Source organism: Canis aureus, chromosome 5 (genome assembly GCF_053574225.1).
Source record: "Canis aureus isolate CA01 chromosome 5, VMU_Caureus_v.1.0, whole genome shotgun sequence".
Classification (NCBI taxonomy): Eukaryota; Metazoa; Chordata; class Mammalia; order Carnivora; family Canidae; genus Canis; species Canis aureus.
Genome location: NC_135615.1, coordinates 49,487,660 through 49,512,038, shown reverse-complemented (window position 1 = coordinate 49,512,038; position 24,379 = coordinate 49,487,660). Strand labels below are relative to the sequence as shown.

Genomic DNA, 24,379 nt, shown 5'->3' with positions numbered 1-24,379 from the left:
CCCCGCGGCGGGCGTGCAGCCGGCAGAGAGAGGCGGCGATAGGACGACGGCACGAGGGGAGGAGGGGCTTCCTCTTCGAAACTGAAGGCGCCTGGGGGCGAAATCAGCGGTCTGCGCCTGCGCAGTAGCGAGCGGGGTGGCCGGAGGCCGCAGGGGCTGTAACCATGGGAACGGTGCCTCGGAGGCGCGAGGCTCCCGACGCCCGGGGAGGCCGGGTCTCCCGGGTCGATTCCTGGAGTCGGAACCATGCTCCCGCCCCGCCTCCGGAGAGCTGTCCTAACGCGGGCGGCTTTACGGGTCCGTCTCTGCTGGGTTGCGAGGATAATCTTGCTCTCCCATTGGTCAACCCTCTCGCGAAAATTGATTTATTTTTGCTTCCCCCTCCCCTTAGGTTTGCTGGGCGCTCTACTCCAGAACCATGGCGAGATCAGAAAAACTAAGAAGGGAAAAACCCGCGTCTGCCTGCCTCTGCCACTGGCCAGCTTAGTGACTTAAGTTTTCTTTAGAAAGACGAGTTGTAAAGGCATGGTTGAGGGCCCATTGAGATTAATAAAAAATACTAATATTTGTCATTTATTGAACTTTTAGAATGTGCCAGATACAATGCCAAGATCTTTATTGGAGTCGTGTAGTTCAAGCCTCAAAACAATGAGGTGCTTTTTTATTGTGCCCATTTTATAGATGAAGAAACTGAAGCACAGAGAACTCAAATAATCTCCCCAAGGTCACGCAGCAAGTAAGGAGCATTGTTGGATTTGAACCAATCAGAAAACCTACATTACAAGGGTATTTGTCACGCGAGGGCTGTTTAAAAGTAAAAATATAAAAAGTTACCTAAATAATCACCAAGAAAGGAATGTCTAATCATGATACATGCATATATAATAAATTAGAAGTTGGCCACTAGGAATTACGTTGGCATGTATTTATTGACATGCTAACGCATTCACAATGCGTTGGAGTTTTTGTTACAAAGCAATATGTTCAGTACGGTCCCATTTTTGGAAAAAAACATATGCCAAAATGTTAACAAGGTCTGTCACTAGTTGAATGGTATTGTGGGCATGCTTCATTTATTTATTGACTTAGCCTAATTGTATCTTCTAATTTTACTAAAGGTGATACTTGTCAGGTTTTATATAGTCATAGAATCACCTGGGATCCTGTTAAAGCACAGAGAGTCAAACAGGAATATGCAATAAAAAGTATATAGACATATGAATGTGTGTGTGTAACACGGGGCCAAGACAGAAGATTTTTTTTTTTTAAGACTTTATTTATTTACTCATGAGAGACAGAGAGAGAGGCAGAGACACAGGCAGAGGGAGAAGCAGGCTTCATGCAGGGAGCCGGTGGTGGGACTTGATCCCAGGACCCCAGGATCATACCCTGGGGTAAAGGCAAGTGCTAAACCTCTGAGGCACCCAAGGATCCCCCACAAGGATGTTTTATAAGAGAGAGGAGTGTCAGAGAGAGGTGTGACCATGGAAGTAGAGATTGGGTCCATATGAAGCCAGGAGTCAAGGAATGCCAGCAGCTGGAAGGGAAGCTGGAAGTCACATTCTCTCCCAGATTCTGGAAGAAACGCAGTCCTGCAGGGGATTTTAGACTTAAGACCTTCAGAATTCTAAGATAATAAATTCATGTTGTTTTTAAACTAGTTTGTGGTAATTTTTTCCAGCAGGAAAAGAAAACTAACACATGTTCCAAAACCATAGGCTACATTTCATTTAGTACTGCAACTTGTATAATCCTGGGTCTGGAGCAACTCTTACAATACAGCTCTCCTTAGATGCTGATGGATCATCAGATGCTTACCAGGTTACGAAAATAAGTCTTTGAGAAACTAACTGATCTGCCCTTGGCAATATAATTTGTAGCAGATTCAGTTTTATGATTTTTTTAAAAAAACTTGAAACAATAACAATGTCTTTCAATAAGGATCTATTTAATAAATTATGGTAATATATATTTAGCTAGGTAGAAAGAGGAGAAGAGTCTAATATATCCAAAAAGTCTTAGAAAATATCAATATGGGGACGCCTGGGTGGCTCAGTTGTTGAGCGTCCACCTTGGGCTCAGGTCACAATCCCAGGGCCTGGGATCGAGTCCCACATCAGACTCCTCGCAGGTAGCCTGCATCTCCCTCTGCCTTATGTCTCTGCCTCGATCTGTGTGTGTTTCATGAATAAATAAAATCTTTAAAAAATACATCAACATGTAATAGAAGTTAATTCTGAGTGGTAGGTTTCATATTCTAAAATCTTTTGTATTATCTACACTTTTTTGCAATGTTTAAGAATTACTGTAATAATCAAAGGAAAATAAAACAATTTCTAGTTTGGAAGAAGGAACATAAGAATATCCTCTATCTATGGCTTTTTTATGATGAAATGAGCTTTTTATTTTTTTTTTTTCATTTCCTGCTGGTAAGAATAAAAACTGATTCAAGTGTTTTAGAAAATAATTCCTAGGGGCGCCTGGGTGGCTCAGTCAGTTCAGCGTCTGCCTTCCGCTCAGGTGATGATCTCAGGGTCCTGAGATTGAGCCCCACTTCTGGCTCTCTGCTCAGCAGGGAGCCTGGTTCTCTCTCTGCCTGCTTGTATACTCTATGTCAAATAAGTAAATAAGGGAAATATTTTTAAAAATTAAAGAATTTGTTAATCTATGCCCAGAGACTTAAGTGTCCCTAGAGTTTGACTAAATAATTTCAATCTTGAAAATTTGTACTAGGACATAATCAAAAGATAGAAAATATTTTTCACTTATGCACTAGAATGTGTATAGCTCTATTTTTTACAACGATGGTATGAGAATGATTTGGTAAACTCATGCATTCACAAGATGAAATCTTCATCAACTTTCAATATTGATAAACAAGACTGTATAACAATTTTGGAAAGTTTATTTTTATTTATGAAAAAATAACAAATTGTATAACTTCAATTATGTGAAAATATGCGTTGCTAAAACAACAGAAGACAACAATGTATGTCAAAATGTTCAGAGAGGTTATCCCATCATAGAGTGATTATAGGTAATTTTTTTTGTTACCTTAAAACAGTATTTATAATGATCTGAAAAAAAATTAGAATATGTTTATAGAAGAATCTTGCCCGAAGTATTCACGGTATATAATTTCTTTCAGGGGATCCCTGGGCGGCTCAGCAGTTTAGCGCTGCCTTCAGCCCAGGGCGTACCTGGAGACCCAGGATCGAGTCCCACGACAGGCTGCCTGCGTGGAGCCTGCTTCTCCCTCTGCCTGTGTCTCTGCCTCTCTCTGTGTGTATCTCATGAATAAATGAATAAAATCTTTTAAAAAAATAATTCCTTTCAGACAAATATCATATTTTTGTTAAGATTTAGACACTGTAGTAGAGATTAAGATGCTAGGTACTCTTTGAAATTATCCAGCTTTGTACGGAAGAATTTCATTTCACCATGTAGACTGAATATTAGCACAATAATAGTAATGCTCCATTGTTCTAATCAAATTGAACAGTTGATATTAATTAGATTTCAATTTGATTTTATCTTGTCCAAGTGAATTATATTCCTTTTTTCATAAAAAAGCAGTATCTTTGTTAGTGAATCTATGTTTAAAGTGTGAAATTCAAACATTCTTAATGTTTTTATGACTTCTCAATACATTAAAAGTCTTTAAGGAACCATATTTTATACAAGAAAATGCTTACAAGATTTGATTGTTATTCTTTATTATATTTCCCGGCATATTTAAAATGTTATTTCAAGTATGCTGTGGATTTAAGTAAGCCTCTTCTTCTACCAAAGCAAATGCCATTATAATTCTTTTTCAAGTTATATTAAAAAATACAAGAATGGCAATGAATCCATTGTGCATATCCAAATTGAAAAATAATTATTTTTAATTAACAAAGGAGATAGGGGATCCCTGGGTGGCGCAGCGGTTTAGTGCCTGCCTTTGGCCCAGGGAGCGATCCTGGAGACCCAGGATCGAATCCCACGTCGGGCTCCCTGCATGGAGCCTGCTTCTCCCTCTGCCTGTGTCTCTGCCTCTCTCTCTCTCTCTCACTGTGTGCCTATCATAAATAAATAAAATAAAATAAAAAATTAAAAAAAAACAAAGGAGATAAACATGAACCAGAGAAGCATAAAATTATTTATTGTAATTCAAATTCGTGGCTGCAAAGATAACTCAAATACATTCCAGCATAAATTCCCAATGCTCCTGTTTTTAATGGAGCTCATAACCCAATGTCACACAACTTCCTAGGACTTATGGATCCATGGAGCACCTAATATTGTCTCACTTCAACGCCACCTTGATACTAACAGAAAAAAAAAAAAAGTGACTATGGGCAGAATAAGGGGTCCCAATTATAAGAACAAATCTCCCATACTAATGACGGTAGCCCCTCATATTTTCTATTTCTGTAGAAATAGAAATTTGTATTTCTGACTTTATTTTAGTGCAGAAAGTAATGAGTCCCTACCTGTGGCATACATCAGGATTTCCTAGTGGGTTTGTTACACATGCATTTGCCAGGGCTCAACTCCTGCTCTGATCTGGAATGTTGAGGTGGAGACTGCAAATGTGAATTTTCATTATGTGCTATATTAGTTTGCTCAGGCTGCCATATCCAAGACCACAGACTGGGTGGATTAAGGAATAGAAATTCATTTTCTCACAGTTCTGGAGGCTAGAAATCCAAGGTCAAGGTGTCAGCACGGTTGGTTTCTCCTAAGGCCTCTATCCTTGGCTTGTAGACGGCTGTCTTCTCCGAGTCCTCATGGGGTCTTCTCTGTGCACACTTGCCCCTGGTGTTTCCTCCTTTTTAAATTTTTTTTTTTTTATGATAGTCACAGAGAGAGAGAGAGAGAGGCAGAGACACAGGCAGAGGGAGAAGCAGGCTCCATGCACCGGGAGCCCGATGTGGGATTCGATCCCGCGTCTCCAGGATCGCGCCCTGGGCCAAAGGCAGGCGCCAAACCGCTGCGCCACCCAGGGATCCCTGTTTCCTCCTTTTTATAAGGATACCAGTCACTGGATTAGGGCCCAACCTCGTGATCTCCTTCTTGCTTAATCATTTTCGTAAAGGTGCTAACTCCAAATAGAGACACATCCTGAGGTATGAGAGGTATGAAATTTAACAGATAAATTTTGGAGCAGCCTGGTGGCCGCCTTCAGCCCAAGGCCTGATCCTGGAGACCCGGGATCGAGTCCCACGTTGGGCTCCCTGCATGGAGCCTGCTTCTCCCTCTGCCTGTGTCTCTGCCTCTCTCTCTCTCTCTCTCATGAATAAATAAATAAAATCTTTAAAAAAAATAAACAACAGATAAATTTTAGGAGGATTCAGCCATCATAGTGCCCTAGTGTTTCTGATGCAGGTGGTCCAAGATTCACATACAGACAAAGACCAATTTGGCTTCTAGGTTAGGCTAAATGTGCACACTCACCTTAGTCATTTAGTTTTCTGTGCCCTAAAACATGTGGCCTCTTCTAGGAGGGTCTTGCTATCTTACTCCTAAAAAAGTATCATTTGGTTTTCCATCCTTGTCACCTCCCTTATTCACGCTTTAGCAAAAGCAAAGGGGACTTAAGAGTTCACAGTACCCTAAACCATGATAAGAGGGATTCCGTCTAGGACACAGATTCCCCTAGGAGTTTAATGCTATACCTTTTCTTCCCCCCAACTAGTAGAACTACCTTCCCACTCCAAGATTTCGAGCTTTCCCTAGCCCGTCCAGATATGAATTCTCCTAATGAAAACCACACCCCTCTTCCCTTCTATTGTACCACTGTACTTCCATTCACAATGTCTCCCACCTTGACGCTTTCCTCACTTACCATCCAGCCCTTAGTTGTAGCAGAAACTGCCAGGGTGTGAGCAGATACGCTGGGAGTCACTTCTAGATTTGCGTCCTCAGGTCTTTGGCCAAATGATGCCCATCTTGGGAGCCCTGCCAGACCTTGCTATGTAACATAGCCTCTCCCGTCCACCCTGTTGATCTCTACCTATCTTCTCGGCTTTACTTTTTCTTGCAAGCTCACCACCATGTGCCATGTCTATTTTTCCCCCATTGGAAAGTAAGTTCCACTTTGCCTTGCTCACCACTGCATCCCCAGAGTGAAGAACAGTAACCCAGGAAGATGGGCATGTCCTTGAGGGGATCTTGCTTTTTTTTTTTTTTTTTTTGCAAAGTATGACATAAGATCTTCTGAGAGGGACCTGGGGAGGTGCTGGAGGAAACAGGCCTGAGAAGAATTCAGAAGAGTTGAAGATCTTTTATGGAGAATGGGAGAGATTCCAGGAAATTCTAGAAGAGTGCTATAGCTAAGAGAGCAAGAGCTAAATGTGAAGCCCATGAATGTCTCCTACCTACCTTACTGTGTGATCTCCACGAATTCTCACTGCCTGGAGAGGAGGAGAAAATGCAAAATGGTTCCTCTGGTTCCTCAGTGGCCACCACTGCCCCTTGGCATAACTAATGTTAGGCCCTTCATAGCAAGGCCCTATTTACCTTTCCTACTCACTCCTCAGCTCTACCAAGTTTCTTTTTCTCCCTTAAACATCTTTATACTTTTGTCTTTGTGAGTATAGTTTCCTCCGAATTCCCAAGTTTCCCCTGGGTAATTTTTGTTTGTCCTTTAAAGATTCCACTCAAAAACTGTGTTTTGAAAATGTGCCCCCATTTCCTCAAATATTAGCTGTTGTGCTAATCATCATGGTACCTTTTCTTAAAAGGCTACAATCTTTGGAATAAGACCGGGGTTCAAGATGCAGCTGTCATTTACTGTGTGATCTTGAGCAAGATATTAGAACATTCTTGTCCTTCAGCCTTCTCATCTGTAAAATGGGTACAATGATAAGACCTATTTCAGAGAACTGTTTGAAAAGATGAAGTGAAATAATGTACCCAAAGTACCGGGCAGTGGGATTGGACAGCAAAGAATGTTATTATTACACGACCTTGTACATCTCCCAGTCTTGACAGAAAGTTCCTTAAAAAGCAGGTCTCGCGTCATGCTCATGTTTTCATTCCTAATATTTGACACAGGAGCTGGGACGTGTAGATTCTCCAGAACTGTGTAATAAACCAATGATTAATGGAAAGAAGTAAGTAGTTGAAGATGCTACGAAGGTTATGAGCTTCTTCCTGAGTTAGAATTACAGCAAAGAAAGACCAAGGCTTGGGGATGCACCCGTATTAGCTTCAGGAATCCAAACAGAAGAAATTTTCTCCAAGAAAATAAGAGTGCACACAGAGCAAAAGCTGAAAAGTCGTTAAGCTCGAGGGCAAAACCGACGTGGACCTTGTCCTCGCGGAGCTTACAGTCGGCTACGCTGTCCTAGCACAATACCCAAGACAGGCTTACAACCAAGACCTCTCTCCTGGGGAGGGAAGGAGGGAGGAAGGGAGGGAGGAGGCAAGGTCCCCCTTTGGCTTATCACTCAGAGCTGCCCAGCTTGGCCACCTGATGGAGAGAGTAAAACCAGGTGCCAAGGCAGGATGGAGGAGAGGATGGGGGGCAGCATCCACTGTTACTTGGGGGCACTGGAAGATGTTGACCCCTGGCAAAGCACAAGGCCAGGCCCTGGGAAGGGCAAGGCTGGCCTCATGGCTGTCGACCGGCAGGGCATTGGGCCTGTGGAGAACACCTACCCCAATCCTTTTGCTGACCCAGGCCTCTCCGTCCCCCTTCCTTCCCATCTCGTAGCCCCGACCATTCTCCCTTGGCACAGTGCCTTACACCAGAGGTGGTCACGATGGGGTTTGAACTGAGTCCCACTGCCTCGGGGGACGCCTCTCCTCCCCCACCTGTTCAGGCTCCTAAACCAGGAGGCCTCCCATCTCCATTACCTCTTCCCGCTCCATCCCTGCAGGAGGCCCAAGCAGACCACCGGGGATTTTTTCACTCCCTCCTTTTCACTTATTTTCCTTTTGTAGACCTCTCCTTTGTTGACAACAAATTATTATTTTTTATTTAAAAAAAAAAGAGAGAGAGAGAACAGACCCCAGAGAACAGACTCCAAGAAGAGCAGTTTCCTGTTTGACTTTCAATCCCCAGCGCCCAGTCGTGTTGAATTGCAGCTGGAGCCCCATAAGCGTTTCGGGAATGAATGAATGAATGAATGAATGGCATAAAAGGAAGCAAAGCAATTCGGAGGCCTGGTGGAATTGTCACATTGGGGAATCCCTGGGGGGCTCAGCGGTTTAGCGCCGCCTTCAGCCCGGGGCGTGACCCCAGGGTCCCCGGATCGAGTCCCACGTCGGGCTCCCCGCATGGAGCCTGCTTCTCCCTCTGCCTGTGTCTCTGCCCCTCTCTCTCTCTCTCTGTGACTATCATAAATAAATAAATCAAATCTTAACAAAAAAAAATACTTGCCACACCCTGGGCGCCGCCCCCGCGAGCCACGCAGCGGCCGCGTGGCCGCAGGAGCGAGCGCCGAGCCCGGCGTCCTGGGTCCCCAAGGATTCGCTGGGACACCGACGGACACCTTCTCTGGATCTCGCGGGTCCCAGGACCTGGCTCGCTGAAGCACCCATCCCCCAAGGGCGTTATGCGGGGACCAGCCGCCCCCACCTCGCCCGGAGCACGGAGCGCCGCGAACCTTACTGAAGCACCTGCGCGTCGACGCGGGAGCCCAGCCAATCCCGACCGCCGGCTCCGCCCGCGCTGTCTCCTGGGACCTGTGGTCCGCCGGGCGGAGGGCTTCCTCGCCTCGGGACTACGGTTCCCGGCGGGCCCTGGGCTCCGACGTCGGGCCCCTTCCTGGGGGCGGAGCCCGCGGCGTGAGGAGGCGGGCCCTCGCCCCTCGGGGATGCAGCGCGGAGAGGTGCGCGCCGCACCCCGGGCAGAGCCCACGTGTGGCCCTGGGGGCGCCGCCTTGGGGCCGCTGTCGTGCGGGAGGCCTGTGGGTCTGCGCCCGCCGCGATGCCGAAGATCAAGGCGGGGACGAGCGGTCGCCGCCGCGAGCGGCTCAAGCAGAGCCGGGAGCTGAAAAGCGCCGGAGGTGGGGACAGCGGGGGGCTGCGGTCGGGGCCCAACGTCGGGCAGGACCGGGTCGGGGGCGCGGCCGGGGATCTGGGCCGGGGCGGTGAGGCCGGGGATCTGGTGAGGCCGGGGATCTGGGCCGGGGCGGTGAGGCGAGGGATCTGGTGAGGCCGGGGATCTGGGCCGGAGCCGTGAGGTGGGGGATCTGGAGCCGGGGATCTGGGCCGGGGCAGTGAGGTGGGGGATCTGGGGATCTGGTGAGGCCGGGGATCTGGTTCGGGGCCGTGACCGGGCCCCGCGCCGCCGCCGCCTTCCCTTCCCGCGGGAGCTGGTGTCGCCAGTGGCTCCGCTTCGCGCGGGAATCCCCCCCCCCCCCCCGCGCCTTCCTCCCCGGGACGGTCCGCTGCCCGCTTTTCCGTGGGACACTGAGGCTCTTGCCGTGTTTTCTTCCAGGACTGACGTTCAACACGGGGATTGGGCAGCACATACTGAAAAACCCTCTCGTTGTGAACAGCATCATCGACAAGGTGGGTGCGGACGGGGAGGGGCGTTGGGCTGTCGACCTGATTCCAGCAGCACTTGGGACCCAGAGGACGCCCTCGAGATGTTGGAGACAAGAATGCTCTAGTTTTCATAGGCCTGGGCGTGGTGGGCTTTGGCCTGGGTTTCTGTAAATCGTTTACTCCGTCCACGGACATTTGTACTTGTCCAGCAGATTATTACTGTTCTATTACTAATCACTTGTTTTAAAATTAAGTTTTAGTAACAGTTGTGCTTAATAATCAGCTTGCAAATTTTTTTTATTTTTTTAAAAATTTTTAATGAATTTATTTTTTTATTGGTGTTCAGTTTGCCAACATATAGCATATCACCCAGTGCTCATCCCGTCAAGTGCCCCCCTCAGTGCCTGTCACCCAGTCACCCCCACCCCCCACCCACCTCCCCTTCCACCACCCCTAGTTCGTTTCCCAGAGTTAGGCGTCTCTCATGTTCTGTCTCCCTTTCTGATATTTCCCACTCATTTTTTCTCCTTTCCCCTTTATTCCCTTTCACTATTTTTTTATATTCCCCAAATGAATGAGAACATATAATGTTTGTCCTCCGATTGACTTGTTTCACTCAGCATAATATCCTCCAGTTCCATCCACGTCGAAGCAAATGGTGGGTATTTGTCGTTTCTGATGGCTGAGGAATATTCCATTGTATACATAAACCACATCTTCTTTATCCATTCATCTTTCGGTGGACACCGAGGCTCCTTCCACAGTTTGGCTATTGTGGACATCGCTGCTATAAACATCGGGGTGCAGGTGTCCCGGCATTTCACTGCATCTGTATCTTTGGGGTAAATCCCCAGCAGGGCAATTGCTGGGTGGTAGGGCAGATCTATTTTTAACTCTTTGAGGACCCTCCACACATTTTTCCAGAGTGGCTGCACCAGTTCACATTCCCACCAACAGTGCAGGAAGATTCCCTTTTCTCCACATCCTCTCCATTTGTGGTTTCCTGCCTTGTTAATTTTCCCCATTCTCACTGGTGTGAGGTGGTATCTCATGGTGGTTTTGATTTGTATTTCCCTGATGGCAAGTGATGCGGAGCATTTTCTCATGTGCATGTTGGCCATGTCTGTGTCTTCTTTGGTGAAATTTCTGTTCATGTCTTTTGCCCATTTCATGATTGGATTGTTTCTTTGCTGTTGAGTTTAATAAGTTCTTTATAGATCTTGGATCCTAGCCCTTTATCTGATACGTCATTTGCAAGTATCTTCTCCCATTCTGTAGGTTGTCTTTTAGTTTTTCTGTTTCTTTTGCTGTGCAGAAGCTTCTTATCTTGATGAAATCCCAGTAATTCATTTTTGCTTTTGTTTCCCTTGCCTTCGTGGATGTATCTTGCAAGAAGTTACTGTGGCCGAGTTCAAAAAGGGTGTTGCCTGTGTTCTCCTCTAGGATTTTGATGGAATCTTGTCTCACATTTAGATCTTTCATCCATAATCACTTTTTTTCTAGGTACCGTTTGTCACTGTTAGTTTTTATTTACTAACCAGGGTCTAAAAAAGATGTCGTAATGACAGCTTAGGAAGTTTTTTTCTGCCGAGAAACCTCTATGGTTCGATGCAGTGCATCCCATAAACCCCTTCGAGGTTCATCTTGCAGGGGTAGTGGATGCGCTCCTACTATTTGGGTGATGGAGTTTGGAAGGTGAAGGGTATATAGCACAGATTACTTTCCTGGCTACAAAGGGAGGCATCCTGCGGCTACAGGGAGAGCATTACACATGTCGAGGATCTCATCTTGTCATGTTGTTTGCCAGAGAAGGGCCTAATGTTTTAGACTTTTTGGCTCATGGATCCCCTTTGAGCATCTGATAAAAGCTGTGCACCCAGAACACTGCAGCTTTGTGCATACAATTTCTAAGTCTTCCTATCCTGAAACCATACCGGGGTTGAAAATTGGGAAATCCCATAGACAGCGTCACATATGCAGTCCTTTCTTGTTTGAACTTATTGATAATAACAGAGTTGGTAAAAAGATGCTGTTGGAATCATTTCTAAGCTAGAAAACGGAAAGCCGTTCCCAGAAAGAACTGCTATTCCTGCTTTTCTGACTCCTATTGCCCCACCTTAGACATGATAGATTTCCACTTGCACCTAATGTTAATGAGAAAATTTTGTTAAGCACATAGATCATGAAGGGATCTCATAAAAATGGACTCAGAATAAGATCTCTTAACCATATGCTTTTGAGCAAAGATAGTCAGGTGTAAATCAAATGATGTGTCCAGATGTGCCAGTAAAGTTACAGTGGTTGTGCTTGCTTGCAGGCTGCCTTAAGACCAACTGATGTGGTGCTGGAAGTTGGACCTGGAACTGGCAATATGACTGTTAAGTTGCTAGAAAAGGCAAAAAAGGTAAAAAGGGAATTTTGTGTTTTGGTATCAGAAATGACTATGTGTGGGGTGCCTGGGGGGCTCAGCGGTTGAGCGTCTGCCTGTGGTTCAGAGCGTGATACTGGAGTCCCGGGATCGAGTCCCACGTTGGGCTCCCTCCATGGAGCCTGCCTCTCTCTCTGTCTCTCATGAATAAATATATAAAATCTTAAAAAAAAAAAAAAAAAAAAAAAAGACTATGCGAGCAAGCTCACCTGGTTTACAAATAGAAATCTATTTGTATTAATTGCTCTTACATTAACAGCAACGCTTGATATTTGGCTAACAGTTTTATCTTTTAAAATATGGGCAAAACAGATAAAAGTCAAAAATCCAAACTTCCAATAATAAAATGAGTCAGTCAGTCCTAGGAATAGAATATACAGCATGGTCACTAGTTAACGTGTATTAGATGTGTATTTTAAAGTTGCTAAGAGAGTAATCTTAAAAGTTCTCATCACAAAACACAAGAATTTTTGTAGCTATTTGTGCCAATGGATGCTAATTAGACTCTTTCGACAATACATACATATTTTGCAGTATATACACATCATGTTGTACACCTGAAACTAAGATGTCAACTGTCTCTTGATTTTCAGAAAATGGATTACAAAAATGAAAATATGGGATGTATTATTTAGGAAAACAGAAACTACATTCGGTTTTTCAATACAGGGTATTTAATATAGGGAGTTGGTTACATGGTTGTAGATGACTAAAAAGAATAAAAGGGGAACACTATTGTAACCCCAAAATAATAGTTGCAAAGAGCAGTACCACCTCTAGGCAGATTATTAGTGTTCTATTACTAATCACTTAGTAATTAGTGATTATGAAGTGCACCTCTAGGGTACCTCTAGGCTCGAAGGGGGATGAAACGAGGAGGCTGGAGGGTTGGAACCTAGACGGTGAAATCTAAAGAGCTGCACTATAAAGAGTGGGAGGCCACCTGGCTGCTGCTGGTAGCTTCTCTGTGTCGTCGCTCATGCAGTTTCCAGGTAAAAGGATCCAAAATGTAGAAATGGGATAAAGGGAACCAGTAGGTGTTAGTTGAATGCCCATGGGCTGGCAATAGCAGGAAACAGTTACCATCCAAAGAAGGCATCAGGGGACCAAGTAGGAGTGGGGACCATCCAACAGGGGCCACTCAGACCAGAGTCTGCTTTTCTGAAAGGTGTTCCTTGTGGTTTGAAATGGTAGAGGAAAACTGAAGGAAAATTGAAGGTAGAATTAGGGGGGAAAAAAAGTTTGATTCCCGTTAATAGTGTATGAGTTAGGATTGAGATAATAAGATTTATACTCCATAATTAACCCCCAGATACTTTTTTTTTCCCTGTGTAGGTAATTGCCTGTGAACTTGACCCAAGGCTAGTAGCGGAACTTCACAAAAGAGTTCAGGGCACGTGAGTATGAGTGTATGTGATAGAATTAAAGTGCATTTCCAGTCTCAAGAAACAGTGCTCTTTTTTAACTGCTTTTTTTCTTGCCGTTAGGCCTCTGGCCAGCAAACTTCAGGTACTGGTGGGTGATGTGTTGAAAACAGATCTGCCATTCTTTGATGCTTGTGTGGCAAATTTGCCGTATCAGGTATATGTTCAGATGGTTGGGAACATCATACAGAATGTTTCTGTGGTGCGTCATCCCCAGAAATAACTAGTTAATTCTCTTACAGATCTCTTCCCCCTTTGTCTTCAAGCTGTTGCTGCACCGACCTTTTTTCAGGTTTGTGACAAAAGACCAAAAGTACTGGCAGATCTTGGGCCATGAACACAGACAGCCAAAGATAAAAGTTGATTCACTTAAAAAACTGTTGGAGAATTGGAGAATGTATTTTGTAGAAAATACCTATTTGTCTGGAGGTCTTTTTTATTCATTCAACAGGGTTTTTGGGAAGGGGCAGCTTTAGCCTCGGTCAGATTCATTATTACGTCTAGACAGTTGAAATGGTCTCCCTACTAGTTGTCACTAGCACATCATGTAACAGGTTTTCAAACTGCAAGTCAAAAACCCTTTAAATGGGTATAAATTTATTGAGTCCTGACCGTCATTTTTTTAAAATGACATGGACTAGGATGTATCAGAGGGCATTCACTGCATGTGGCTCGGGTGACTATAGCTTTGTGAAACTTCTGCTTGAGTTACATAAACACATATACGTAGATATTTGTAGTGTCGGTTGCAATGTCAGATGTTAACCCATAAACACCATTGGGCTGCTGAGCCAATTTTGTGTGTTTGGGTTTTTTTTTCCCTAGAAGGGGTAATGGACTAGTGCTTCTCTGAAATGCTTTCTCATCTGAACACTGAGGCCTTACACATGCAAGGAGTCAGTGGTGCAGCCATCAGAAAATAAAATGAAAAGCCAACTGGGTCATTTTGTGACAACGAAGCTAAAGCTCAAAGTATCATGACTTCTAATAAGCTGAACGAATTCTCACTAACCACAGATACTGCTTTGCTCCATTTCCCCCTAATAGAATGAAATAGAAATAAATTTATAGTTAAAAGTGACCATTTTCCTTATTCCTTTCTACTGTCTCTTTAGATGTGCTGTACTTATGTTTCAAAGAGAATTTGCTCTCCGACTAGTTGCAAAGCCTGGAGATAAATTATACTGCAGACTCTCAATCAATACACAGCTGTTAGCACGTGTGGACCATCTGATGAAAGTAAGTGAGTGTGAAATAATGTGGCTTACCTCAGCCATGACCGTCTGGTTGTATCTTCTTGAGGAAAGCGTCTTTGATTACTAATTTAAAACTTTTTCAGAGGACTCCTTATTTTCTGATTAACAGGTTGGAAAGAATAACTTCAGGCCACCACCCAAGGTAGAATCCAGTGTGGTAAGAATAGAACCTAAGAATCCACCACCACCCATCAATTTTCAGGTGAGGTTAAAAAACCAGGTTATTCAGTAAAGGCAGAACAAAAACCAAGCTAGAAAATGTGTCTATAGCAGCAGAAAAATATGGAGTTGACCTTAATGTCCAAACATGAAGGAAAATGCTCATTATGACATCCCTGTGTTGGGAGTAGATTGAATAATTGGATGGAAGATCATTGTGAAGAGCACAAAAAAACAAGGAAAATGTTTGCTAAAAGTACAGAATAGAATGCCACTGCGTCCCACTAGCACTTATAGCCATAGAAAACATGTACCTATTTGAGTAAGACTTAGAAAACAAGGTAAAATGAAAATAGTTGTTAAAGCAATATTATGAATAACTTTTTAATCATAATTCATGTTTTTGCAATTTAAAAAGAGAAGTTGCATCACATGATGTAAAACTGTACTGCAGTCGCTTTGGATAAAAACATGACTACTTGTGTGGTCAGTATGGAGTGGTTTGTTAATCACTCCTTCAGGGCATTCTGGGTATGTTGCATAGGCTATTTCTCAATCATATCTGTTTTGAACCATGTTTTTTGAAAATGGCACTTTGATTTAAATAAATGTCACATTGTTCCTTGTTCAGATGTGGAACAATTTTTTTTCTAATTTTTAATATTAAGGATACACTATTCAGTGAGGCGGACAGAAGTGCCAGAAATTGTCTTACTTTTTGCATGGGTCAGCCAGATCAAGATACAGAACATTTTCATCATTCCAGAAGGTTCTTTCAAGTTTTATATATTAAAAGACAAAATAATACCTAGCAGACATAGGCAAGGTTTAATTAACTAATTAATTATTATTTGTTTATTTATTTATGATAGTCACAGAGAGAGAGAGAGAGAGAGAGAGAGAGGCAGAGACACAGGCAGAGGGAGAAGCAGGCTCCATGCACCGGGAGCCCGATGTGGGATTCGATCCCGGGTCTCCAGGATCGTGCCCTGGGCCAAATGCAGGCGCCAAACGGCTGCGCCACCCAGGGATCCCAATTTTTTAAAAGATTTTATTTATTTGGCAGGGTGAGCGCACGAACAGGGGGAGTGGCAGGCAGAGGGAAAGGGAGAAGCAGGCTCTCCGCCGAGCCGGGAGCCTGAGACGGGACTCAATCCCAGGACCCTGGGATAATGACCTGAGCCCCAAGGCAGACACTAAGCCACCTGAGCCACCCAGGTGTCCAAGATTTGATATTTTTAAGAAGTGATCCATCTTCTTTTTCAGGAATGGGATGGCCTGGTAAGGATCACCTTTGTTAGGAAGAACAAGACACTCTCTGCTGCATTTAAGTGAGTATTTTACTCATTTATATGATGTATGAAGACCAGTGCTGTACAAACTGTATAAGTGACAGAATGTGATAGAATTTGATCGTTATCCGGGATCCCTGGGTGGCGCAGCGGTTTGGCGCCTGTCTTTGGCCCAGGGCGCGATCCTGGAGACCCGGGATCGAATCCCACGTCGGGCTCCCGGTGCATGGAGCCTGCTTCTCCCTCTGCCTGTGTCTCTGCCTCTCTCTCTCTCTCTCTGTGACTATCATAAATAAATTAAAAAAAAAAATTAAAAAAAAAAAAAGAATTTGATCGTTATCCTTAACAGATATCCTTTTTTTTTTTAAGATTTTTTTTTTTTAATTTATCCATTTATGAAAGAGACGGAGAGAGAGAGAGAGATAGGCAGAGGCACAGGCAGAGACAACAGGCAAAGGGAGAAGCAGGCTCCATACCGGAGCCCGATGTGGGACTCGACCCCGGGTCTTTAGGATCACGCCCTGGGCCAAAGGCAGGCGTTAAACCTCTGAGCCACCCGGGGATCCCCCTTAACAGATATCCTAAAGCATAAAGATTACCCGTGTCCAGACACACTTTATACCTTTTTCACTTCCTTTGTATTTTGGGGGGCAGAAAATTTCACAGAAAAAGTTCCTAGAGTTTTGGAATTAGATCAGACTTTTTAGCAAAATGGGGGGAAAAACCCAAAAACTGACCATTCATCTGATTTTTTTCCTTGGAAAAAATGGAGTGATAGTGGAACCTTTCCACACTTGTGAAAAATTCATGCGATTCTATTAACTTAGAAACATTTCTGAATAGCAGTTTGAAGCCCAAGGGCAAAAGAGAGGTTCTGAAAGCCTTAATTTAGCCTTTTTTTTGGTGATGTTTTGTGGAGAGTCTACAACTCCTTTAAGAATTTCAGAGATATTTATGAGTACTTTTTAAGTATAATTAATGATTGTTTCTTAAGTTTAAATATTCAACACCTTTTTAGCCCCTTAATTTTACTATGTAGAACTATGTAGAACATTTAACTTTATAAAGCTGAAAGGAAATTATCTCTGATTTGGGAATAATAATAGCAACATCACTTATTTATTGTACAGGTCAAGCGCAGTGCAACAGCTATTGGAAAAAAACTACAGAATCCACTGTTCGCTCCATAATATTGTAAGCAAAAAAATATTTCTGGGGTTTGGATTTCTTGTGTTTTAAAATGCTCCTCTACTTATTTCCATCTATTATCACTTGGTTCTTAATTTGGTACAGTCCATAGGATCCTTAAAAGTGATGTATAACTAGCACAACCTTAACTTGAACTCTGGTAGGTCAATACTAGTGTATATTCTTGGAATCAATCTGAGTGGCCTCAATTACTACACATGAGCTTCTTTAACTAGATAGTTGTTTTTAGACATAAAAGGAGATTCAGTTGAGTCATGACTTTCTCGAAGCTTTAGGCAGCATGTGTAGCTTGCTCAGCTCAAATTATGTACCATTTGCTAAGTGTATTGTGACCATTCCTTGTTTGTTGCTCATGTACCATTTTTTAAGTAACTTTTTTTTAATACTCAGAAATTGAAATGATTATCAGAATAAAGCATAGGCCAAATAGGAATTTTTAGTTGTAGGCCTCATGCCTCTTTATTAACTCTGCAATGTTTTCTCTAACCGATTTTGTATGTGTCAGCACACATACAGTTCTTTTGAATTAATAACGCAGAGCAGAAAGAGAAGAGCAAATTTCCACTGTATTTTTTGACTCAGATCTTGAATGGCTTAATATATCATATTGCTACCTTCATTTTTTCTTTTATGGACAAAGGTATTAAACATCTGCCTAGGAAAATATTAAGGCAGGAAAATATTAAACTGGATTAAGAATAATCTTTGGAGAAAAGATGTGAGGTATGAAATATTGAATATTCCCAAGGGCTGGAGGTCATCTCTTTGAGAAAGATTTGCTGATAAAATTGAATTTGGGCAAAAAAAATGTTAGGTATTTTTAAAGAAATAACAGTTGTTTTAAAATTCAGTTAAAGCTATAAACTGAATTTTAAAGCTATAAACTATTTTGTGATATATAAAGTGCCTTAACCCTGAAACTGTTAACTATTTCAGAATTTATAAGAAAAAGGGCAGTATATAGGTTTTCTGAGTATTTGGTATGTGCTGAAGATTAACCACTTAACTAATTAGAGGTCTAAAAGTCTGAGCTGCACAAATAGGCTTTTCAAACTGTCATGAACAGAAAAAGGTGACTGTCAGTTACTGAACTAAAAAAAAAAAAAAGAGTCAGTGTGACTTCATTAAAGATATGTTGTTCATTTATTCTGAATCTTATATTAATAGATAATACCAGAAGATTTCAGCATAGCAGATAAAATACAGCAAATCCTAACCAGCACAGGTTTTAGTGACAAGCGGGCCCGTTCCATGGACATAGATGACTTCATCAGGTAATTACATTTTTCTTTTTTCCTAAGTGTTTACATTTCTTTACTGTGACACCTTCAGTTTAGAGATTTAAAGGCTTTTAAGCGGTATAAGGTGCTACCTGGAGTTATTGCATAGCACTTCCATGGCATGGAATAGTATTTGGTGTAGAAGATGGAGGCTAGTTAGCTGCAGCAGATGAACATTTTAAGAACAGTAATAAAGAACAGTCCGAGCCTGGAGATAGCCTCTGTGTCAATGTGTGTTGTGGTATGTGTTCTCCTCCCCTTCACCCTCCTCCCCCAACTCCCATTCGTAGTTAGTCTTAATAGTGTCTTCAAAGTAGCCTGTAAAGTAGAAGCAAGCATAATACACGTAGATGGGTCTCATTCTCTTTTTCTGTAACGGGAAGAGCTATTAAACAGATCCTACATGTGAAATAATGTCAATTACAATCATACCTGGTTTTCACTTCTAACTGGTTTAATAATAATTACTTGTTTTGTAGACCGAGGCAAGTTCTACACACCTAAAATAAAAGAATGGCGTCATAATTAACAGGGCAGTGCAGACCAAAATTTGTTTTTCTTTAATTAACCAAGTTAATCTTATGAAAGCAGAGTAAGTCTTCAATTAACCAGGCAGTTATTAACCTACACTCCCTGTTTTTAAGCACTAACACTTTGGTTTCCTAATAAACCATCACTTACTAAACAGTTTTGCCTATTTAGCCAATTCATGTTTAAAACTTCCACGTTCTAGGAGCTGAATAAAAAATGAGGGTAGATTGTTACAAAAGTAATTGTTATGGCTTTTCTAAGCTGGCAACTCAGTTTATATTTTATATTGGCAGGCTAGCAGTACTACTGAGTCTTTATCAGAGGTTAATCCTAGGAGTTGAACATTATTCATAAGTACCTATCTTCCTTTTTCAAACATTCTAATCCATCTTGAACTGTTCCTATGGGCCATCCTGAAAATCATCTCAGGTCTAAGTAGAAATATTTCATCTTATTTTCTTTCATTCTCACCAAATTTCTTCAAGGTTTTTAAGCATATGCAGTTTGCTAACTAGCATCCAGTAAGTACATAGGTATCCAGAGAAAAGCAATGTGTTAAGTATTTGAACCTCAGTAACAGTGAGCCCAGAGGGGAAAAACGAACATGTAAGATTAACCACTCATCTCTCTTCTGTCTCCAGTTCCAAAATAGCTTCTTGTTCACTTACCATGTTGAAACAGAACAAGCTCCAGTGAGCTCTTAGGTCTACATAGTGGAGGTCTAAGATAATTTGGTCAAATCACCATAGCTTAAGATACATAGGCTGTGACAAAAGAGGCAACAAAATATGTGATTTTAACCATTATAGGTTTTACAAATTTAGGTGAAGAATAAAGTTAAATGATTAGTGTTAGGAGTGGGTGGGCTTCAGAGTTTTGCTGATGTTTTAGAATTTGTGGTACCAGAGCTATGCATTGTTACATGCTTTAAATTACCTTTTTAATTTAATTTCATTTTGGTTTTTCAGATTGCTACATGGATTCAATGCAGAAGGTATACATTTTTCTTAGCTATCTGGCAAACAGAATTTTCCAAACTCAAGAAAAATAAACTGGAATTATATATTTTTTAATAATTTGAGAGGATGAACTATGCCTTTGCTTCAATGGAACACTATATGCTTGACTATTTTTGATTTAATACTACTACTGTCATCATTTATTTCTATGAATTTTTACAGTACTCAATCAGACAATTCTAAGTACCCAAGGTTTTTTTGGTTGTGTTGTGTTTTTAATATCATAGGGAAGGGTCCAGTCTACACATGATAATCTTTATGAGCCGCAGGCACGCACAACTTTACACTTAAACTTATCATTTCTAACAGTTTATTGTATAAAGATGTTACTTGTTCTATTTTCTGTATATTACTGTGAGGACCTCTGTAGGCTTTTGTCCCTCAAATAGTACAAAAAGTTAAAGTATGCTTAACTCCAATGTATTTCCCATACTGTTTTTATTCATGTACACAATAAAACTGCTTTATTTTGCTTCTCTCGTTTTTTTTCTGTTTATCTTCTACAGCTTCTGTCACTCACTGCCTATGCCTTCAAGCTGTCCTGTAGCATCACAGGCTCCCATCAGGGTTCTGGGTAAACATGAGTCAGCTACTGCCACCATGAGGTGATGCCAGCCTAAGACTTCTGGGCATGGTTCCTTAACTGAAATGAGGATGCTCAACTAAAATAAAATGAACTCTAAGATAATATGCTTTTTCTTTGGGAAAGGCATAGGTTTAACAAAAGGTTTTCAAAGGGTTTTGTAAATCAAAACTTGCTTTTAAAGTTCAAATTCTGCCCTTCAACTTATTTAAAACAAACATCTCAACCAGCCATTTTCTTATGATTTCAGGCTCTTGGTATTCATGTGACTTCTGGAAAACTGAAACTTCCAGTGTCTTTTCATATACTGATGCTTAGTTTTAAGCTATTTTTAAAATGGCCGGTTGAGAGTTTCAATACATGCCCTAAACAAGTCTTAATTAGCTACTACATTTAAACCATTATCAATATAATATTAAGTGTTGTTAATGTCTTTTAATAAAGAATTATAGTACCTGATTATTTTATTTATATAAGGAAATTAATAAAAATATCTTGATTGATGACTTGTTTTTAAAACCTAAATTAATAAAAAGACAGCTTCCAAATTATTTTAACAAAGGTACACTGAGTAAACCTAGAAAGGATGTTGTTTACCTAAACATTGTTTTTAAATCTGGCTTCAAAGTGATATAGTAAAACATTCCTATATAAATAAACAATTACTTATTAATAGGAATATCAGCTTATAAGAAGTCTGAGAAAGTAAAGAATGTTAAATCCAGATCCAAAAAAATTAGTTTTTCTTTAAATAATAGCTTTGAGCTGCTTTTGTTACATAAATATTAAATATACCTCAAGAGTAGGTTTTTTTTAATGTCACAAAACTACTTTGCAAAATTCATTTGTACCGTCTATCCTTACAGGAAAATTTTAAGAATTAATTCAGTTTTCCCTCTATTTCCTCTTCCCGTATGAATTACTGAGTTTCAGTCCCTTTTCTGGCCTTCAGTTTTCCCTATCTGTAAAACTGAAGGTTTGGATTATACCACCACCATCTTTTCTGGTGACAGACCTTGATACTGATCAGAATGAAGCCATTATAGGGTAAGGCAGCGTATCTGAACATGAGGAGACCTTCCACAGATAGTACCCATCTTATTTAATTAATAAATTAAGAGTAATCTGTTGTGCTTTAAAATGAGCAAGTTCACATCTCTTTATTGCCCTCTGAAGGTTGGTTAGCCTCAAAAACTACCCTTTTAAAGCATCCTCTGCAAGGTCAATAGTATCTGCTCCATTCTTCTCTCCGAAATAAACACAAATAGAACATATCTTACAACTGCAAGAAAACCTGAGTCCCTTCCAAAACAAAGGTGATTGTACTGAAGTAAATTATCTCTAAAACTCAATTCCATAGATATCATTTATTAATAAGCACATTGTGAAAATCTACATTTGTTCTAGATTTCAAGTTTACAGAGGAGCATTTCACCATGGTGTTATTAGGATTTCCCACAACTACCCTCGGGGTGCTATGAACAATGAAGTAGGGAATCTGGCTCATGTGACTCTCTATTCATAGCTTCCCTTTGGCCCAAATGAATGAGCAGTAGAGTTCCTTAGAGTAAATCTAACCAAGACATCCTTGGGAGATTTTTTCTTGTTAATCTACTCCTGGACTATCCTAGGAACTAAGGGAAAACTCCTAGAGAGATATATAAATCTTTTAACAAAATATTTACATGAAAAGTGGCCAGTTTTCTTCCTTGGAGTAGCAATCTGTAAAAATAAGTGCCACCATTTAAAAAGCAGCATACCCTAAACCAATTTATTGGCGAGAACTTGGTGATTCTCACCAAATAATGATGAAATATCACACATTAGGTAATGGATGGGGCTTGGGTTCCATTTGCCTTTTAAGGCAAAGTCAACTCTTTTTTAGCTTAATTCTTTTTCACGGGAGTTATGTACTGTCTACACTTGGCTTAAACTAACAGTTCTATTATGGACTACTTTCAGTGTACATGTAAGTATTCATGCATCAGAAGCCAATTTCCTTTATCAGTACATTTAGAAGGTACATTTTGGGGTGCTAATGGACACTTTCACTTAAGTAATGGTATTGGTAAGGATCAAATTGCACTATTAGTCCTGTTAATACCACACTGGAACACACACTGCATATATATGTATTATCCTAAGATAAAACTCTTCTCAGAATTTCGTTACTTTTTATTATACACCAACTAGTTTATATTTTAGTTCTTTACAAAGAAAATGCTAAGAAAATTATAGCCACATTATATGGTTTTAAAATCATAATTCCAGATTTCTTTACATGTAAGATGGAATGGTCCAGCAGCTATGTCCACTGTCACAGACTTTAGTTCCATTCAATGATATGGCACATCCTGCAAAATTAACTAGTCACACACAAAAAATGTCTCAAGTACAGTAAAAATGTACACACAATAAAGGTAATTTACACTGACAATTAAGGAATGTACTTTATCTTGGCTGTGCTTCAGAAATTTAGGGTCAAAAGCCTTAGTCAAGGCACAAAGCAGGAAGAGGTGAGCACAGCTGTCTCTGGGAGAGGGCAAGGTATGTACAGTCACTGATGAGGTATGCATGCACGCAAAGGATTTAGAACTGCTCAGTCTTGCTACAAAAATTGAACCAAGTTAAAAGGAAATGCTGTGGCTTCCCCCTACTATTCACCTCTGGATCAAGTTCACAACCTTACTCCATCATACAGAAAATAAAATTGGCAACGATCTCCAAAAGTAAATCACTCTTTGGGTAAATGAAACAAAATGCTTCAGTTCCCAAATCTTGGTTGTGCCTCCTGGACTAGAAGCATTTTGTAGACAAAGGAGTGTTTCATAAAATTGAAATGCCATTCAGGTGAAGGGACAAGACATTTTCCACAGACACTTAAAATTTCAAACTCTCAAATGGCCCTTACAGCTGAACCATTGAATGTTACAGCAGTGTGGGTTCTGGGAATCCTTTAGCAGCAAATGCTGATTTAAAGGGCACGGGGTCTCTTCGGGTTGATTTGCTTGCTGGCCTGTTCTTCTTCTTGTAGAGCTGCTCGAAAAGATTTCACTTTATCTTGGAAAAAAGAAAAGAACAAGAGAATAAGTACTGTATTGCCCACAATACAGTATACAACTTCATGGGTCCTATCAAATCAGTTACCTTACTTCGAAATACTAACTCGGGATTTTTCCTTTTGTTCTTTGTTGTACAGAAACTCAGAACTAAATGCAATAATATGTAACTATAGTGACAGTTTCATTATTTAAAGATTCATAAAAATAACTTATTTCTCTATCTTCAACAGGTTTCTGTTCTGTTTGGCGCATTTTACAGTGTTGAATTTTAGTTTATTTGAATTCCTTTTGGAGTGTAGACATGCTATATATGTGTGTTAATGTGTACAGTCATGTTCAAAAGAAGACTGAGTCTTTTCTCTCTCTTTTTTTTAAGTAATCTCTCTGCCCAATGTGGGGCTCAGACTTAACAACCTTGAGGATCAAGAGTCACATGCTCTACTAAGCTGGCCAGGTGCCTCTGAATCTTACTAAACTATAAAGTAGACATTTCTTCCCTCAAATTTGTAGACATTCTTTCCCTCAATATTAAGAAACTTCTAATCCCAATGCCTATTTTACATTTTTAAGCTATGAAATTTCAAAAGATGTTTGCATTTTTAAAACAGAAAGTCATTTTGTTCTTATCAGTGATTGTAAAAGGGGATAGGAAA

At 41.1% G+C, this 24,379-nt stretch overlaps 2 protein-coding genes and 2 long non-coding RNA genes across 10 annotated transcripts in view; 2 read left to right on the top strand and 2 right to left on the bottom strand.

The window, feature by feature from the left end:
• Positions 1-4: 4 nt before the first annotated feature.
• LOC144314162 (uncharacterized) lies at positions 5-3,315 on the top strand. 2 transcript variants are annotated; one of them, XR_013379941.1, is made up of 3 exons: positions 5-297; positions 392-786; positions 3,149-3,315. It is a non-coding gene; the product is annotated as an uncharacterized LOC144314162 (long non-coding RNA). The 2 variants fall into 2 exon arrangements; XR_013379939.1 differs by having other exon boundaries at positions 6-297; positions 392-736.
• LOC144314163 (uncharacterized) lies at positions 2,892-8,730 on the bottom strand. Its single transcript, XR_013379942.1, has 2 exons — positions 5,831-8,730; positions 2,892-4,813 (listed from the first exon to the last, which is right to left on the bottom strand). It is a non-coding gene; the product is annotated as an uncharacterized LOC144314163 (long non-coding RNA).
• Positions 8,731-8,778: 48 nt separating this feature from the next.
• On the top strand, positions 8,779-20,553 carry DIMT1 (DIM1 rRNA methyltransferase and ribosome maturation factor). The gene is made up of 12 exons (XM_077897971.1): positions 8,779-8,999; positions 9,434-9,507; positions 11,801-11,887; positions 13,247-13,308; positions 13,399-13,492; positions 13,578-13,627; positions 14,451-14,574; positions 14,701-14,793; positions 16,017-16,081; positions 17,173-17,236; positions 18,419-18,525; positions 20,031-20,553. Exons 1-12 carry the CDS (start codon positions 8,921-8,923, stop codon positions 20,071-20,073), a joined length of 942 nt encoding a protein of 313 aa, XP_077754097.1. The 5' UTR covers positions 8,779-8,920; the 3' UTR covers positions 20,074-20,553.
• The window catches only part of KIF2A (kinesin family member 2A), a 75,837-nt gene continuing 69,829 nt past the window's right edge, over positions 18,372-24,379 (bottom strand). For all 6 annotated transcript variants that reach the window (XM_077897968.1, XM_077897965.1, XM_077897966.1 and 3 more), the window contains one exon: positions 18,372-23,724. In XM_077897968.1, coding sequence (XP_077754094.1) covers positions 23,639-23,724 — 86 coding nt within the window. In that variant the 3' untranslated portion in view covers positions 18,372-23,638. The remainder of the gene's footprint in view (positions 23,725-24,379) is intronic.

Coding starts and splice junctions, on each gene's coding strand:
- DIMT1 (XM_077897971.1), top strand. CDS start 8,921: ATGCCGAAGATCAAGGCGGGGACGAGCGGTCGCCGCCGCGAGCGGCTC. Junction 14,794..16,016: donor CACCACCCATCAATTTTCAG/GTGAGGTTAAAA, acceptor CTTCTTTTTCAG/GAATGGGATGGCCTGGTAAG. Junction 18,526..20,030: donor GACATAGATGACTTCATCAG/GTAATTACATTT, acceptor TTGGTTTTTCAG/ATTGCTACATGGATTCAATG.